Source organism: Aristolochia californica, unplaced genomic scaffold (assembly GCF_029961685.1).
Source record: "Aristolochia californica isolate CCGP_79_NKW_82.1479 unplaced genomic scaffold, dmAriCali1.0.hap1 SCAF_5, whole genome shotgun sequence".
NCBI classification, from domain to species: domain Eukaryota; kingdom Viridiplantae; phylum Streptophyta; class Magnoliopsida; order Piperales; family Aristolochiaceae; genus Aristolochia; species Aristolochia californica.
Genome location: NW_027182214.1, coordinates 6,163,105 through 6,182,445, shown reverse-complemented (window position 1 = coordinate 6,182,445; position 19,341 = coordinate 6,163,105). Strand labels below are relative to the sequence as shown.

The following is a 19,341-nucleotide window of genomic DNA, read 5'->3' as shown; positions in this document are numbered from 1 at the left end:
GGCCCATATTCATGGCTCATATCCATGGCCCATTCCTTAATGGGCTTAACAAAATTAGATCACTTAATTTCAGCCCTTCCAAAATAATAGAAAATATAATTACATAATAAATATGTTACCTAAATTAGAATAGGAAATATGAATTTCCTAACATGTGGAAGTTCTTCTTCTTCTTCTTCTGGATGGATATCAGGCTTGGATGGTGTGGTAGGCGTTTGAGATGGTTGAGCTCCTTTTGAATGGTGGATGAGAGGGATTTCATCTCCAAGTGCTCAGAATCCAAGTAGGATGCAAGTTGCACCCTAAAAGTCTGTGAAGTTGGGATTTTCCAATCGAGTGAGGGAGCAATTTTGGCTTTCTTTGAAGTCATTGGGCTCGGATTTCTGATTTGGATGGAGATTATGGAAAAAATTCTGGTTTGAGCGGGGAGAGAAGATTTTGAAAAAGTTTTGGTTTGAACGTGTAGACACTATTTAAAACCAGACATGAGTGTTTGATCCATATAGTGAATTTGAATCGTTTGGGTACATTGTAACTTATCAGGAGTTAATTGGATTTGATCCTTTAGTGGTGGGTTAGAATATGCTTTTGAGTAGGATTGCATATCTTGCTTGAAATTATTTGACTCCTATTTGGATTCGAATCCATCTTCCTTGATTCATTCCCTTTCCTTGAAAATTTGATTGTCTACTGAAGTTCCATATTTACCATCCTTAATTCATTTCTAATTTTTTAAAAAACTTATAGAAGGAAGGGATTTTGTGAGAATAGCAGCAATTTGATCATTTTTAATACAAAATTTAAATTTAGTACGCCCATTTTGAACACAAATCCCTAAGATAATGATTCATGATTTCAATATGCTTTGTCTTGCTATGATGAAAAAGATTCAAGGATAAATTAATCATAGTATTATCACAAAAAGTAGGGATAAAATCAAATTCAAACTTTTAGTCTTCTAGCATATCCTTCGTCCAAAGAATTTGTGTGCACATATTCATCCCAGAAGATTGAGAGAGCTACACAATTTTGCTTCTTTGAGAACTGTGACACTAAGTCACTAAGTAGCTTCCTGATAATGATATGTGCAAGATGTGTTTTTTCTATCATCAAGCAAAATCAAAATTCAAATAGTCTAAAAAAGAAAAGTCATTAGTTTGGGGGTAAAAATAGAGCACAATGAAGAGTTCCCCTAAGATATTTTGAAATTCTCTTTACAACAACTTGGTTGTGGAGCTTAGTCGAGTTGCTACACTCATTTTGTCTTCTATGTTATATTTCTTCACGACATCCCTAATATATTATGTTTGAGAGATGTAAATTATTTCTTTGTTTTGTTTTATTTGTAGACCAAGGAATAATTTTAATTATTCCAACTTACTCATTTTAGTTTTACTTTGCATAAGGTTTCATTTGGATAATCAAACCCTATTGTCATCAACAACATAGATGTTATTAGAAAGTGAATCACTCGGGTGGTTCAACTTGGGAGGATGCGGCAAAGCATGAGTTATGGGTGGAAAGGCAGAGGAATCGAAAAAAAAAAATTCAAAGGATGGTAGATGCAGAAGATCTGCTCTGATACCTTGTTAAATGTTGAATTGAACCGCACCTTTACAATTGAACAAGGGTGGTATTTATACAATTTAGAATAGAAATATAAACTTTACTTGATAAAATAAATACAATATAGGATAAATCCTTTTATTCGATAACTGAAAGGATTATGCTTATCCCTTATCAAAGAGATGTAGAAGCTGATCATATCTACATGAAGCCCTTCGATACCAAAACCATTCTCTTAGTGTCACTAGGCCAAACCACCAATGTCCTCCTTAACATAAAAACCCACAACCCAAATTTCATATTTCTCATGATGGCAGGACCTTATTGCACCCTTTGCGACACCTTCAATAATTTTACAACCGCCGGAACTCTGGAGTACATAAACCCTTCTTCCCCTACCTGTAGTGTTGGTATCAATAAAGCATTCGTTATCAAGCCAGCCCATCAACTTTCAATGACACTTCCTTGCTTCGACAATATCACAGAAGCTTCACAGGCTGGCCTCTGATGAGTACCCCTGTAATGTCCCGGAAACTGTTGACAAAGATTTCTTCGTGACGGTAAGACTTGGCACCAAATTTGGAGCTTCGTTGAAAGAAGTCTCCAAACATGCATCCCGGCCTTACCACACCCACTACGCTTGCACGTCGGGGAGGCTGATCGAGTAACCGACAACCTTAAGCTATACAGGAGTAATAACAAGATTGACGCCAAGTTCAGGTGGAGGAAAACGATGGTGGGTTCGTCTAAATCAAGTGGGTTGATAAGTCCTCCTCAGGTCAGGGAGGATCTCTAGAAAGTTGGCCCACACCAACCGACCGTTCACCACGGTGACAACACGTCACGCTACTGTAATTCTCTCGAGCTACCAAACTTAGACATGAGATGGGTATCGATGGGGCCTGTTCATGTCTTGGTTAGCAAGGCTCACTGTTGAAGGAGAAGACGTCCCCTGCTTTTTGCCTGGCTTAAGATCATTAGCTCCTCTTGAGGAACTCCTGTTTGCTTATATAAAAATTCGTGATACTCGTTGTAAGAAATTAACTACCACCAGATTGTTGGAACCTGGAACTTGAGTAAAAATGTGGAAATGTACTGTGAGATGTAAACGTCTTTCCAGTTACATCACGGGTGGGAATTGCATGGATAAAAGTTTTGAGTAGGTAGACTGGACCAAGTAGTTGGTCCATTGATCTTAAGAGTTGTAAATGATATACCAGTTTCAAGTTCTATTCATGCTGTGGTCTGAAAAGATTCAATTAAATATTTATAATCCCCACAAATTGATGATAAGGATTTATATTTAATTTATACTGATTTTACTACAAAATATTTACAAGAGCTAATCGGTTTTTCTGCCTCTAGGCTTCGGCCTCTGATCCCGATAATAGGAACCTGGTCTTCGGGCTTCTGTTACGCCGTATTATCCTTCACACTGTCTTGCACTGTCTTGCAAGAGGTAAAGAGGGTAACAAAGGTTTAACTCTTATGAAATCAAAAAAGGGAGCTGGAGGAAAATTAAAAATTGTGACTTTGATAGCACTCTAGAGTTAAACACGACAAGGCCCAACAAACACAAAAACTCAGGAAGAAACTTAGGCTACTAAGTTTATTAATCAAACATCCGTTCCACCAACTCGACTCTCTTTTCTATATAAACATTACACTCAGAGGAGAGCTTCGTTACTACCCTTGAGCTGTTTTCTTTGTTCAAGAAATTAAAGAGGGAAGAAATGGGAGGCTCTCAACTGGCGTCAATGCTTTCCGTCACCCGCGTTCTTCTGCTTGCACTTTGTAGCTTGTGCCTATTGCCGGAGCCGGTGTGTGCTCAGGCCGGCATTACTCGAAATTACAAGTTCAACGTAAGCATTGCAATTCGTTTTGCTAATGGAACACTAAGGATATAGTTCTGAATTCGTTCAACTTTCATTTGTGCAGATTCAACTGCAGAACGTGACCAGACTGTGCCGGACCAAGGCGATACCCACCGTTAATGGGAAGTTCCCAGGGCCTAAAATCGTAGCTAGAGAGGGTGATAATGTGGTTGTTAAGGTGGTAAACCATATCAAGAACAATATCTCTATCCATTGGTAGGAAACTCTTTAGCCTTTTCCATGTAGTAAATCATAGTTTTTCTTTCCAAATCCTGTCTAAGTGGCTGATTTGAGCTCGTATCACAGGCATGGGATACGCCAACTCGGAAGTGGATGGGCAGATGGTCCTGCTTATATAACACAGTGTCCCATACAAACTGGCCAAAGTTATGTCTACAATTTCACTATTACCGGCCAAAGAGGAACACTCTTTTGGCACGCCCACATCTCGTGGCTCCGGTCGACCATCTATGGCCCCATTGTCATCCTTCCTGCACCCGGCGTTCCTTATCCGTTTCCTAAGACACACAAGGAGATTCCGATCATCTTTGGTAAGCAAAAAATAGTCGCTCCCAAAAAGTTAAAAACTTATATGACGGGATAAATTGTGTCCAAGGTCTATCCCAAAATAAATAACTTTGGAAGTTTTTACTCAAGATCTTTATAGTCACTAATCCATGTTAGACAATCGGACTACTTGCAGGAGAATGGTTCAAGGCGGACACTGAAGCCATAATCACGCAGGCTCTCCAGACAGGTGCAGGTCCTACTGTCTCCGAAGCCTACACAATCAATGGACTTCCTGGGCCTACCTACAACTGCTCAGCTAAAGGTCATTTTTCCTAGTCTGCAAAAACAAATTGTCCTAGAAAATGTTTGCAAGTCTGGTGTTTTCCTGCTTAATAATGACTATATTTTCTTTGGTTGGCTTCTTCATTCAGATACTTTCAAGCTCAGTGTCAAGCCCGGAAAAACCTATCTTCTCCGCCTGATCAATGCTGCAGTCAACGACGATCTCTTCTTCAGCATCGCTAACCATAGTCTTACGGTTGTGGAAGCTGACGCCATTTACGTGAAGCCCTTTGAGACTGATACTCTCCTCATAACTCCCGGCCAAACAACCAATGTTCTCCTAAAAACCAAGTCTGAGTACCCAAATGCTACCTTTCTCATCGCTGCCAGACCCTATGCGACCGGACAAGGCACCTTTGATAATTCAACGACGGCTGGATTGCTTGAATATAAGCACCCTCACTCTTCTCTGAATGTTCGCATGAAGAAACTTCCCGTCTTCAAACCTACTCTTCCGGCTCTTAACGATACTTCCTTTGCTTCCTATTTTACCAGAAAATTTCGTAGCCTAGCCAACGCCAATTTCCCCGCCAACGTACCCCAGACAGTTGAGAAGCAGTTCTTCTTCACCATCAGCCTAGGCACAGATCCTTGCCCGAAAAACACGACTTGCCAAGGACCCAATGGCACCAAATTTTCAGCTTCTATCAACAATGTTTCGTTCATTCTACCGACTACTGCACTTCTGCAATCTCATTTCTTCGGCCAATCTTTTGGAGTTTACACCACAGATTTCCCTAACAACCCAACGACTCCCTTCAACTACACTGGTACACCACCCAACAACACGATGGTCAACAATGGTACTAAAGTAGTGGTGCTTCCATTCAACGCAAGCGTTGAGTTAGTGCTTCAAGACACCAGCATTCTGGGTGCTGAATCCCATCCTCTCCATCTCCACGGTTTCAATTTCTTCGTAGTGGGACAAGGCTTCGGAAACTTCGACCCTAAGAAGGACCCTTCCAAGTACAATCTCGTCGACCCTATGGAACGAAACACAGTCGGAGTTCCTTCCGGCGGTTGGCTAGCCCTGCGCTTCCGAGCAGACAATCCAGGTTAGTATTAACAGGCGACCGATCAACCTTCTTCATGGGTGAGTTCCATAGGAAATATCACATACCTTTCTTATGCTTACTTGGCCTACTTTGTGGATATGGCTACAGGTGTATGGTTCATGCATTGTCACCTGGAGGTTCACACCAGCTGGGGCTTGAAGATGGCATGGCTGGTTTTGGACGGAGAACAGCCGAACCAGAAACTGTCACCTCCACCAGCCGATCTTCCCCAGTGTTGAAAGCTTGAAACATACTAATTGCTCCGGATTGATTTTAACTTATTTCATTCTTCTGTAATTCTGCTAGCTTATTTCATGGCCGTTGTTCGGTTAGAAGAGAGTTGCTAACGACAAGTTCCTAAACGTGCTGCTGCTTTCCATAACGTTCACGAAGAGAGTGATCATTACGTCTCATTTGATGATCAATGTAACTCGAATTTTTCTCTTACATCTCTTATATCAATAAAAGATGAGTTGTTCCCTGTGTTCTTATTATCTTGGGTTAACAAGAAAAGAAGTTGCAGAACGCGTTGAAGAAACACGAAATTGCATACAGCAAATAATACGGGGGTTTCAGCAGCTCTGCAGCAAACTGAAACGTTTTTGCCGAGATCCACCAGAGCTTACACTTCAAGCAATTCATTCTGCGATTGGACTTGCAGCAATATGATCAATATCAAAGTAGCAAATATCATAACTTCAAAACATGAGATAAATTTCTGACAAATAATTTAGAAATGTTTGAATTTTGCATCATGGACAGTGAAGCTTGGGAAACTCTCTGAATTTCTTTCTAAAATGTTTTTTAGTAAGTTGTTGATCTTAAGGCCTGTTAGTGCCCCTGGCTCAAAATTTGTACCCTACAAAAAGGTAGACATGTTTTTCCTAGGATATATATTTTTAATATCTTTAATACAAAATCCTATTAGTGCCTTACTAGGAAATTACAAAAAAAATCTTTCAAATTTTCCTTATAGCAGCTATCTGTGTATTTTTCAAATACACGGAAATTATTACCATTCTTATCCCATTAATTTCTAGTAAAATAAGATGTCAAATATAACTTTCAAATATAAGTTTCAAAACCTTCATATCTAGAAACAAATTGTTCATGTTAAATCAACTATTCCACTATAAAATCATCCTATATTTGAGCTTTTATATTTCTACGAAATTGGTTAGCTAATTGATTTTTTTTATTTCTCCATTTCCTCCTCTTTGTTGAGACCTTAAGCTGATTAATTTCCTCCTCCAAATCATCTTCTTATTCTTCTTGATATTGTTCAAACTTTGCATCATCCCAATAAGTTTTACTAGTTACTCTCATTCAATCCCTTCATCACTACAATTTGATATCCTTATACAATTGTGTATAATACAACATGTAATGACAACTTTCACTTGAGTAAATTATAGGTATGGAAGTGCTCAATCTAAAGTTGCAAATCGTCGCTTCTATGTGTGAAGATATACAAGCCAGCCATGGAACCAATATCAGCCATGGAAAAAGCACCAACTTCTCCAATCTTGCAAACCAAATCCACATGTGCATAAGAAGACTCTAGAACAACTTCAAACCTTACTACATTGCGTGACCAACGAAAGAAGATTGCAATCTCTCAAGATAAGAACAAACGGATTTCCAACATTATCTCCTCAAATCTCTCAAGATCCTATAATCTCTGAATCTACAAGATGAAATCAAGATCCTTCAATTAAGGACTCAAGATCCACTAATTTATTATAATCTAAGTACATAAGCCCCTATTTATAATTTAGAAAAGTAGTACAGTCCAATTACAATTAAACTATCTTTGTCTCAATTATAATCAAAGTTTAATACTTAAATATAAGTCCTAGCATAATTAAACAATTGGACATAAATAGAAGACTATCATAACTAAAATACCTTTTAATTGAAATTCATTTATGGGACCTTCTTGCATAATAATTTTAGCTCTGTAAGACTTCTTATTGTGAGAGTCATATAAGACTCTTTCATATATGCTCTTCAGTACTCCCTCTCAAACTGGAGTTTATAACTTCAACTTGTAATGAAAAAGATTCTTGGTTTTCAATTTTCGTTTCCTGGAAGAAAAAAAACCTTCACGGATGCAATTCTTCATAGATATGAAATTTTTTATCTTTTGTGCTCCTCCTTTTCTTGAATATTTTGGTTACATAAAAATTACCACAACATGTGGAATAAAATATCCCCTTTCTTGTACTAGTGTCATTGCTCTGCACATCTCTTCACGAGACGATGAGTTCTCTCCAATTTTGTCTGCCTCAGCCACTACTAGCGTCATTGCTCTTCCACATCCCTTCACCAGACAATGAGTTCTCTTTAATTCCAGCCGCTACCAGTGCCACTGCTCTTCCACATTTCTTCATCGGAAGATATGTTCTCTCCGATTCTGTCCACCTCAATCGCTACCAGTGTCACTGCTCTTCTACATCTCTTCATCAGACGATGCGTTCTCTTTGATTTCGTTTGCCCTTGTTGCCACCAATGTCTCTGCTCTTCCATATCTCTTAACCGGATAATGCATCCTCTTTGATTCTGTCAGCCCCAACCGTTACTAGTGCCACTGTTCTTCAGTATCTCTTCATCAGACAATGTGTTCTCTCTAATTCCGTCCACCCCAACTGCTACTGGTGCCGCTATTCTTCCACATTTTTTCACTAGATGATGCGTTCTCTTCAATTTTGTCCACCCCAACCGCTACTAATATCGTTTCTCTTCCATATATTTTCATCGGACAATGGGTTCTCTCTGATTCCATCTGCCTCAGCCGTTACCAATGCTGCTACTCTTCCAGTTCTTTTGCTTCTAAGAACCCTCGAAACACATCTTTTTTTGAATGATGCAGAATCTCTGATTTCGTCTAGTCTAGTCGTTAATAGTGTCGTTGATCTTCCCGTCCTTTTGCTTCCAAGAACCCTCAAAATAAAATCTCCTTAAATAACCAGTGCCAAGTTCACTATTTCATTTGCTACGAGACAAGATTGGCCTATCTTGAGGGAGAATGATAAGGGATAAACATAATCCCTTCAGTTATCGAATAAGATCCCATTGGATTTGTCCCACGTTGTATTTATCTTCTCATATAAAGCTTATCTTTTCTATTCTACATTGTATAAGTACCACCCTTAATAAATTGTAAAGGTGTGGTTCAGTTCATTTTCTAATATGGTTCAGTTCAATATCTAACAACTTATAGGTCATCCCATGGTTTGTATTCCAACTCTAATGATAATGACTGCAAATAATAATGCTACATGATGTTAACTATCCAAACACGATTGCTAAAATTTGAAACAGACACTCTAAATATCATATTGTGCATGGTAAATGAGAATGTAATTTAGGAAGGGTGTGGCAAAGTGCATTTATAGGGTATGAATATTCTGGTATGTACATATTGGTTTGGTCTCAATGGATGTTTTCCTTCACTAAAATATTACTTACTATAAGAGTTTAAACACCAGGTTGGTGTTCCTAGTTTAAGATTATTTTTATAACCTACATATAAGTAGGATTGATAATTTTATCCATTTATTGGTTATTTACCCATTTTGAATATGGATTGAAAATTGTTACCCGATTAAAGATTCGTGTAATTTTACCCATTTATCACTTATTAAATAGAAATTATCTGGATAATTGATATTTTATATCTAATAACCTGATTACTTGAAAATATTTAAAGATAATTTGATAATTTTCTTTTAGTACATAACCCTACCATTTTCACCCCAATCCTTAACCTAATCTCATTTTAACTATTTTATTGTATTTTTATTTTTATAATGGTGCCTGTCTCCTCCAATTGATAGTACTTGTACAGCTCAACGAGAGCTTACCCTGGCTTTTGCCATTATTTTGGAAAAGCTCCTAAATGTGCATCGCTCCAGTGGATAATTGACATTGATCAAGAACATCTCAACATTATATCAGCTACACTGTTGCTTTCCTAAATTGTATGGCTGGCTGTTTATCTGCTTTCGCTTTCCGATTGAAAACTCCTCGCTGGCGAGAGCTTGAGCACGGTGAACAGAAACCATACGACATTCTGGGTAGGTCCAACTTAACTTTCTGTGTCTGGAAATTTTCTGAAATTAAACATTTCCAAGGATTTAATGCGAAGTTTATCGGGATTGAGAGAACGATGGATCAGACAGGCCATTTGGACCGTATCGTCAGACGCAGCTAAACTGTAAAGATGACTTGAATGAATAAAGATGTAATCTGATAAAGAGGCTGTCATGTCCCATATTAGGTCACGACTTTGATCTTACGTTTCTGTTCTGCTATGGGCGTCCACTTCCTTCTTGGATGGGGACTCATGCACCGCCTACGAGTAGCAGTTTCAATGAACTTGTGGTCCTCTGTCATCGCCATGCGACTCCAGACGAGGCTGAAATTAATCAGACTCTAACTATGTCTCTCCAGATAACGAAACATTTTCTAGGAATTCATTTTATTTTGTTTTTCCTGGTCTCCATCACCCACAGGAATTTTGGTATATTATCCAATTTTTTTAAAAATAATAGCACAAATACCTAATTTTTAAATTTAATTACATAAATACCCAACTTTGACTCATCAACTACACGTGTGTAGAATATAATAATGTAGAATAATATTGTTATAATTATCATTGATCAAGTGTACACTATTTATAGAATTACAACAAAAATAGTAGTTGATTACAAATCTATAATTTGAGTCTGCCTCTAAATCAATTACCTTTTATCTTTATATCTATTATGCCCCCGCAAGATGGAACTTCGAGAGGAAAATCCAATTTTGATCTTCAATAAGAGGAAGCGTGTTCTCATAAGTGGTTTGGAGAATGCAACGACACTGATAGTGGCTGAGAGGAGCAACGGCTAGGAAGATCATCGAACAGGAGGCGATTAGGGCAGAAAGAATTACATTGTCCGGAGGAAGAGTAGCGACACTGGAGGCGATTGGGGTGGATGGAATCACATCGTCCAGTGGAAAGGCAGCAGTTGGGGGCGGAAGGAATCGCATTGTCCAGAGGAAGAGTAAAGGCATTGGAGGTGGTTGGGGCAGACGGAATAGCATCGTCTAGTGGAAAGACAACAACTAGGGCAAACAAAATCGCATCGTCCGGTGGAAGGGCCGCGGTTGGGGCGGATGGAATTACATCGTCCCATGGAAGACCAACGGCTAGGGTGGACAAAATCACATCATCTGGAGAAGAGCAATGACTGGAGTGAATGGAATCGCATCGTCTGGATGGGAAGAAGAGTTTTGCGATCAATCGTTGGCGAGATTGTACGGTGACTGCGGAAAGCTATTTAGAGCGACAGAGAAGGGGAAATAAAAGTAGCATGTATGGGTGGCGGCAGTCAACTGCGGATGCTTTCGAGAAGGATTTCCAACGACGGTAGACTAGTTCTGATTAATCGATCGGGAGCTCTGATATCATGTAGAATATAGTAATGTAAAATAATATTATCGTAATTATCATTGATTAGGTGTATACTATTTATAGAATTGCATCAAAGACAATAATTGATTACAACTTTACAATTTGAGTTTGTCTCTAATTCAATCACCTTTTATCTTTATTTATATTATTATCTTTATCTTTATCTCTATCAATGTGAATAGTCAAAGGTGACATGTAAGCTTTGATCGCTTATGTGGTGCCACATCATCACGCCATATCAGCTATCACGTCATCGGTAAGCCACATCATCCTCTATGTAGGATGACACATCATGCATCACGTCATTGAATGTCACGTAAGCCCTCCATGTCAATTTGCCTTTTTTTCTCCTATTTTCTTTTCATGATTGATTTAGGTTTTTTTAAATTTAAAATTTTTTAAATACATAAATTTTTGGGTTTAAAAAATCTTACACATTTCATTTCATTACCTTCACTTTAATAAAAAATATATAAATTTTGATTATTAATTATTTAAAAATAAATAAATATAATTAATACTTTATTTTGCATAATACCTTAATGTAATTATTTTACTTTAAGATATTATTTAATTTAATACAATATTTAGTAAATTTTAATTCAATTTTAAAATTCTTATTTGTCGGTACAAATATTTTACCTTCTTTTTTATAATAACAAAACATAAAATTAGTTTATTAATTAATTAAAATCTTTTATACTTACCTATTTAACACCTTTAGTTACCTTAATAACATTATTTAATTGAAAAAAATATTGTAAAAAATATTTTAAAGTTTAAAAATCTAATTTATCAGTACACATTTTATTACCTTATGTTTAAAAATACTTAAAAGTAATTTTTTATAAATTTACTTAAATCATAATTTTTTCTAAAATATTATTTTTTAGAAAATAAATATTTTAAAAAAATTAAAAATTTTAAAATATTGTATAAATTTTAGAATATTTTAAATTAATTAAAAATATATATTCGATGATGTGGATTTTTGTGGGGGTGACATGGTAGGTGACATGGCGTAAAACTCTTCGGGTACTGATATGACATGATGACACGGTACCACCCAAACTGTTAAAACTTTTGTGTCACCTTTGACTGTACACATATGCAGTTGACCAATCAAAATTGAGTATTTCTGCAATTAAGTTCAAAAGTCGGTTATTTATGTAATTATTTTTAAAAAAGTATAGATAATATACTAAAATTCCTTTTAAAAATCTAACCATGGGACGGAATTGCTCTTATTGGGGGTCTTCCACTTCTTACCCAGGGATACCACACGGAAGTGCACTTCCAAGGTACTGCAAAATTACCTCTTCTCTAAAAACAATTGGCCATGAAAGTAAAATGCCCTTTGGAAGCAGCATTCGGTTGTTTCCTTGAAAATACTAAATAGAGACAGTAACAAACAAACAGAATTGAGTGTTTGTTCACTTAAAATCCATGGAAATTATAGGCCATTTTGAGTGTTTCTTCCTTGTATTTCCTGCAACTGAGAAATTTCAAATTAGCCATTTCTCGTGGAGAGGAAAAGCCCCGACTCCCTTACCACCCTTTTCCATCAAACTAGAACAATCTGATTTGTTCCCAAGCTCTTATTCACTACAAACGACTTATCTCAAACCATCCGTCCCTCCTCAGACCGCCACGTGTCACCCCTTCCAATCCCGAGTGTGTGGCCGTTAGGAATTCGTAAGCTGATCCACAGAATTCCCAGCACAGCACCTTGCCCACACTCCTCTATAAGACTTTTCTGTTTCTCTCCCTCTCGACTAGGTAGCAACTGCGAATCCGAGCTACTTTGTGATTGGAAGGCGATCGGGTCGTCAAATTCTCAGTGATCAATGGCTGCTGCGGTATCATCCGTTGGAGCTGTTAACAGAGTGCCGGTACTGTGTTTTCCCCGCCCTCTTTGCTGCTTCTCTGCTTTCTGATTTGTGTCGATGTTTTCGGCGATATATATACTATGATGCAGTTTTTTTTGGGTTTTTTTTTTAAACTGATTGTCATGTTCACTCTTCTTCTCCGTTTGGAATATCTGTCTTGCCTGTAAATGAATCTTCCCGCCTTTTCCAGAGTTCTTCGGTTGAATTTTTATCTCTTTTTTTTTTTTCTTTTTTAAATTCCTAAATGAACTATCCTTGATCTATTCAAGCTCTTGGATATCGATCTCATCTAACACTAAACGGGGTTCGTTTATCGCATTGAGTGGGTTCTTCTTCTTGTAGTTACTCAGGTCTTCTGTTCATGTTGATCTGTCGAAATTATTTTATGGACAAGTTTTGGTTTTTTAACGGCCAGACAGACGATTAATGCACTAGTTTTATCTGAATTACATCATATCTTGTGTACCTAGAACAACTTCTCTTTGATGCAGTTGAGCCTGAGCTCCGGTTCCGGAGCTTCTTCAGTCCCGAGCTCTGCCTTCTTGGGAGCGAGCTTAAAGAAGGTGAACTCAAGCTCGCTTCACCAAAAGGTTTTCAATGGAAGCTTCAGAATTGTAGCCGCCGTCCAGGACCCTGATGAAAACAAGCAGACTAGCAAGGACAGATGGGGCGGCCTCGCTTACGACATCTCTGATGACCAACAAGACATTCAGCGCGGGAAGGGAATGGTCGATCCCCTTTTCCAAGCTCCCATGGGATCTGGAACTCACGTACCCATCATGAGTTCCTACGATTACATCAGCACTGGTCTTCGCACGTAAGAAGCGAACAGGATTTATCTTCAATTAGTTGGAATTTAAAAGATAGTCTGGTTTGTATCTGTCGATTGACACCCCTGTTTTAGGTATAATATGGACAACACCGTGGATGGTTTCTACATAGCTCCGGCTTTCATGGACAAGCTTGTCGTTCACATCACCAAGAACTTCATGACCTTGCCCAACATTAAGGTATGAAGTTTTTCTTCGCTTGAAGAAAGCTCCAGTAAATTTTTAGAATTTATTTATTAGCTGTTAACAATCTGATCCTCTGTACATGTTGCAGGTTCCTCTCATTTTGGGTGTCTGGGGAGGCAAAGGTCAGGGAAAATCCTTCCAGTGTGAGCTTGTGTTCGCCAAGATGGGAATCAAGTATGTAATTCTTTCTCTGCCTTCTCTTTTAGTCATCTTGGCGCCGGAGGACTGATGAACTGATGAGTAAACTAATGCAGCCCCATCATGATGAGCGCCGGAGAACTGGAAAGTGGAAACGCCGGAGAGCCGGCAAAACTGATCAGGCAACGGTACCGTGAGGCTGCGGATATCATCAAAAAGGGAAAAATGTGCTGCCTCTTTATCAACGATCTCGACGCCGGAGCGGGTAGGATGGGTGGCACCACCCAGTACACCGTCAACAACCAGATGGTGAACGCCACACTCATGAACATTGCTGATAACCCCACATCTGTGCAACTCCCCGGTATGTACAACAAGGAAGATAACCCCCGAGTTCCCATCATAGTCACAGGAAATGACTTCTCCACATTGTATGCCCCTCTGATTCGTGATGGTCGTATGGAGAAATTCTACTGGGCTCCCACAAGAGACGACCGAATCGGTGTCTGCATCGGTATTTTCAGAGCCGACAACGTACCCCAGGAGGATATTGTCAAAATCGTCGACACTTTCCCCGGCCAATCTATTGGTAAGCCTGTCATCTCCTTCTCCATTCGACTTCTCTTGGTATATACAAAAATATACACTAAAACTGAGAAATCATCTCTGTGCAGACTTCTTTGGTGCCCTGAGGGCGAGAGTGTACGATGATGAGGTGAGGAAATGGATTGAAAACGTCGGAGTGGACCAAGTCGGGAAGAAGCTGGTTAACTCAAAGGAGGGTCCCCCAACCTTCGAGCAGCCGAAGATGACAGTTGAGAAGCTGCTGGAGTATGGTCAGATGCTTGTGGCAGAGCAAGAGAATGTGAAGAGAGTCCAATTGGCCGACAAGTACATGAGCGAGGCAGCCCTTGGAGAAGCTAACGAAGATTCTATTAAGAGAGGAACTTTCTACGGTTAGACCCCTTCTCTCAGAGGCCTTGATGGGAGGTTTGCATCTGGTTTCTAGCAATGTTTTCAGTATTAACGAAGAAGAAAACAAAAAATTTGTGAGAATCAGAAGCTCATGGTTTATTGAATCGTTTGATTGCAGGAAAAGCGGCTCAACAAGTGGGTCTTCCAGTCCCGGAAGGTTGCACTGACCCATCTGCTTCCAACTTCGATCCCACGGCCAGGAGTGACAATGGCAGCTGCAATTACCAGCTTTAAGTTTCTTATTCTCGCATGAGCATCCGTATTCTAAGTCAGGTTTTATAAGAATCAGTGCAATAAGTAAACCACATGTGTATTTCTGGATTAATATTATAATTTTGTGGTGTATGTATACTTTAACAACTTTTTAAAGCACTTTTGTGGTAATCAGTATTTCCATTTGAATGTGGATGCCTCAGTGATACATCTAGCTTAACCCTTAATGCTTCTAATATAATAATACCTAACACTCTCTACCTCTTTTTATTTAAAAAAAAAGTATAAAATAAAATGTTATGGCCAGATATAATTTACATATTAGCTGATATATATCAAAGTTTATGGGTGTTGTTGATATGGTATCCAATACTAAAACAACCGTTATTATTCCATTATTTTTGCTATTTAAATATTTAACTAAAGTTGGGTTAGTCGAAAATAATACTTCAATTTCAGTGTTATTTCTCATTAACATCGTCGGCTTAAATAGTCATCATACAGACTATACATGAAAGAATTACAAGTGATTTCGGGGATTACAGACAATTTACAAAATTTTGGGATTTATGGAATATTTACAGGATTTCTTCTTAAGGTAAGAAATCTTAGAGGAAATCTCAACACTCCCCCTCAAGTTGGTACATAGATATTACTTATGCCCAACTTTTCGAGACAATTGTTAAAGGCTCAGTATGACACTACTTGGTTAGCACATCGACAAGCTGATCCTGAGACCGAACATGAGGGACTTGGTTCTAACTTTTCCCAAATAAAGTGTCTATCAACTTCAACATGTATAGTTCTATCATGCTGGACTGGGTTGTGGGCAATATCACATGTTGTCTTACTGTCTCAGTATAATTTCATAAGAGTTGTCTGCTCAATATGTAGTTCTTGTATAAGATTTTTTATCCATAATAATTCACATATTGCTTTGGTCATTCCCCTGTATTCGGCTTCAGCTGACGATCTAGCCACCACCTATTGTTTCTTACTTCTCCGACCAAATTTCCACCTACAAATATAAAGTATCCAGATGCAAATCGTTGATCTTCTATTGACCCAAACCAATCGGCATCTGTATAACCTTCAATTTTCAAGTCGCCTCTTTTTTAAATAAAATTCCTTTTCCTGGAGATGATTTCAAGTAGCGCAGGATATGGTTGACGACATTTATATGTTTTTCACTTGGATAGTGCATAAATTGACTAACCACACTTAGTACATAAGTTAAATCTGGTCTGGTATATGTACGATACATTAACCTCCCAACTAGTCTCTAATAACGTTCCTTGTTAGCAGGAACTTAATTTGCATGTGTTCCCAGTTTTAGATTTTCTTCCATGGGAGTACTGACTGGACTACATGTTGTCATACTAGTTTCCTTCAACAAGTCCAAAGCATATTTTCGCTGAGATAGAAATATTTCTTCTTTTGATTTTGACACTTCAATACCAAGACAATATTTTAAGTAACCAAGATCTTTCATTTCAAATTCTCTGGCAAGATGACTTTGCAATGCCTTTTTTTTCTTTTGGATCATTCCCAGTTACTATCATATCATCAACATATACAATAAGAGTTGTAATTGCCTCCTTGTTTGATTTAAGGAAGAGTGTGTGATTTGAGTTGCTTTGTTGTATCAGATAGGTTTCATAAATTTTGTGAACCTTCCAAACCACGCCCTTGGGGACTGCTTCAAACCATATAAGGATTTTCTCAATTTACATACTTGTTTACATCCTTTAATTTGCATAATACATCCAGGAGGTAATTCCATATATACTTCTTCTTGGAAATCTCTATCTAAAAATGTATTTTTAACATCAAATTAATATAAGGGTCAGTCAAGATTCACAGCCAGAGATAGTAGAATTCGAACAATATTGATTTTGGCCACTGGTGCAAAAGTCTCTATGTAATTAATCCTGTAGGTTTAAGTATATCCTTTAGCGACAAGCCTTGCTTTGAATCTTTCAATGGTGTCATCGGCTTTATATTTGATGGTAAATACCCACCTGCATCCAATTGGTTTCTTTCCTATAGGTAAATCTACCACTTCGCATATTGAATTCTTTTGGAGGGACCTCATTTATTCATTCATAGTTTCTTTCCACTTAGAATATTTCAAGGCTTCCAGCATACTATTAGGAAGAGATATAGCAGATAATTGATTCACAAATATTTCATTTGCCTTTGACAATCTATGATAAGACCCAAAATTATGCATGGGATACTGAGATTTAGAGGAGAGAAGAGGTTCGTAATTGACTCTAGGTTTCCTCTTGTGGTTCGATGAGGTAGCACTCATAGTTGAGTTTCAGAACTTACTTGAGGCTCAAACATAAAGTCGGACTGAGAAAGCAATTGATCCACTGGTATACTATGAAGGGGGAAAGATGTCGGTCAAGACTCTCATTGCATCACTTCCATCTGGTCTTGTCTGTCTCCATCCTGTGAATCATGCTCATTTGTATCATTTTGATGTTCACTGCTGTAATCTGAACACTCAACACTTGTAGTATCCAAGGTGTCCAAATGATGATTAAGGGTCTTCAATTCAATCATGTTCTCCCCCCGTATTGAAGACTCGGGAGTAGAATAATACATGTTATCTTTGTGAAATACCACATCAAGAGTGACATACAATTTGTGAGAGGGAGGATGATAACAACGATAACCTTTGTTGAGCATAACCTACAAAAATACACTTGAGACCTTGGGGTTCTAATTTATTTCTTAATGGCTTATGGAGGTGAACAAAGGCTATACACCCAAAAACTCTAGGTGGTAGATTCGGCACAGCAGGTGAACTTATGATTTTATGAAGAACACTCAAGGGAGTCTAAATATTATAACACACTTGAGGGTATTTTGTTGATAAGATAAGTTATAGTTGTGATGGCTTCACCCCAGTAACTAGCCGACATATGAGCTTCAAACAAGGAAGCATGAACAACCTCAAGAAGGTGGTTGTTCTTGCGCTTTAAAACCCCATTTTGCTGAGGGGTGTACAGACAAGTAGTTTGATGAGTAATACCATGATCATCTAGATATTCTTTCAAACTTTTATTCACAAATTCTCCACAATTGTCACTTCGAAAAGTTTGTATGGTAGAATGATACTGAGTGACTATCATTCTATGAAATTGTTGGAACAATGAACTAACTTCACTTTTTGACTTCATTAAGCATATCCAATTCATACAGGTGTGATCATCAATAAAAGAAACAAACTACCGTTTTATCACTAAGAGGCTATATTTGTTGGACCCCATACATCATAGTGAATAATCATAAAAGGTGTTGGACTCCTATTCATGCTTATTTGAAATGGAACACGATGGTCTTTCGCCAATTCACATACATCACACTTAAAATCTGAAACAAATAATTTTGCAAAGATTTTGGAAACAATTTCTTTAAATAACCAAAGGATGAGTGACCCAACCGTTTATGCCATAACCAAATTTCAGAATCTGTAGATTTATTCTTCATGGAGAATGTTTGGGCTAACTGAGGAGAACTCTCTGGCTGCAGATCAAAGTAATAGAGTTTCCCTCTTCTAATACATAACCAATTGTCTTCTGAGTTCAAATGTCCTTAAGAACACAAAGGTTAGGGGAAAAAGCACAATACAATGCAGAGTATGAGTTATTTAAGGAACTGATAATTGATTATGATTGAGGGTTGGAACAACTAATACAGAATCAAGACTGAGATTTTTAGTGAGGATAATGGAACCTTCTCCAATAACGTGAGAGGAGTACCATTTGTTATAGATACGATATGTTGTGTAAATGATTTCATACTTTTAACATGATGATTATCAAAGGTCATATGATCAGTAGCACCTGAATCAATTATCCATTCACTATTTCTACTAGAAAAGGAAGTATTCAGAACCTTACCAGGTGTAGCAATTACAATTGATGCATCCTCAGTTGCGTGAGAGTAGAAGGTCTACTACTGCAACAAAAGCATTATTAGTTGGTTTGGAGTTCTGTTTGCGAAGCGTTTTGGTAGGATCCCACCATTCTGGATACCCGATAAGTTCATAACATTGTGACTTTGTATGTTCAGTCTCACCACAGTGAGTACAAATGCACTCTGGATTTGTTGTTCCAACCTCATAGCTATGATTAGGGGTGGCATCGAGTCGAGCCAAACCCAAACTTGCCTATGTTCGAGCCAAGCTTGGGGGGGGGGGGGGGGGGGGGGGGGGGGGGGGGGACGCCGGCTGTCGTCGGGGATGACGGGTGCGACGGAAGCGGCGACGACGGAAATAGAGGTGAA

General features: G+C 38.2%; 2 protein-coding genes across 5 annotated transcripts; both read left to right on the top strand.

Annotated features, from left to right (window-relative positions):
- Window positions 1–3,276: 3,276 nt before the first annotated feature.
- Window positions 3,277–5,824, top strand: LOC137965563 (laccase-17-like). Its single transcript, XM_068811829.1, has 6 exons — window positions 3,277–3,428; window positions 3,505–3,656; window positions 3,747–3,991; window positions 4,144–4,272; window positions 4,382–5,347; window positions 5,456–5,824. The coding sequence occupies exons 1-6, from the start codon at window positions 3,300–3,302 to the stop codon at window positions 5,584–5,586; spliced, it is 1,752 nt and encodes a 583-aa protein (XP_068667930.1). The 5' UTR covers window positions 3,277–3,299; the 3' UTR covers window positions 5,587–5,824.
- A 6,758-nt stretch (window positions 5,825–12,582) lies between these two features.
- Window positions 12,583–15,201, top strand: LOC137965710 (ribulose bisphosphate carboxylase/oxygenase activase, chloroplastic). 4 transcript variants are annotated; one of them, XM_068812031.1, is made up of 7 exons: window positions 12,583–12,703; window positions 13,192–13,517; window positions 13,605–13,710; window positions 13,805–13,890; window positions 13,971–14,443; window positions 14,529–14,844; window positions 14,948–15,035. In XM_068812031.1, the coding sequence occupies exons 1-6, from the start codon at window positions 12,659–12,661 to the stop codon at window positions 14,813–14,815; spliced, it is 1,323 nt and encodes a 440-aa protein (XP_068668132.1). In that variant the 5' UTR covers window positions 12,583–12,658; the 3' UTR covers window positions 14,816–14,844; window positions 14,948–15,035. The 4 variants fall into 4 exon arrangements, with proteins under 4 accessions (XP_068668132.1, XP_068668131.1, XP_068668130.1 ...); XM_068812030.1 differs by having other exon boundaries at window positions 13,171–13,517; XM_068812029.1 differs by having other exon boundaries at window positions 12,584–12,703; window positions 14,529–14,810; window positions 14,948–15,201.
- The last annotated feature ends 4,140 nt before the right edge of the window (window positions 15,202–19,341 follow it).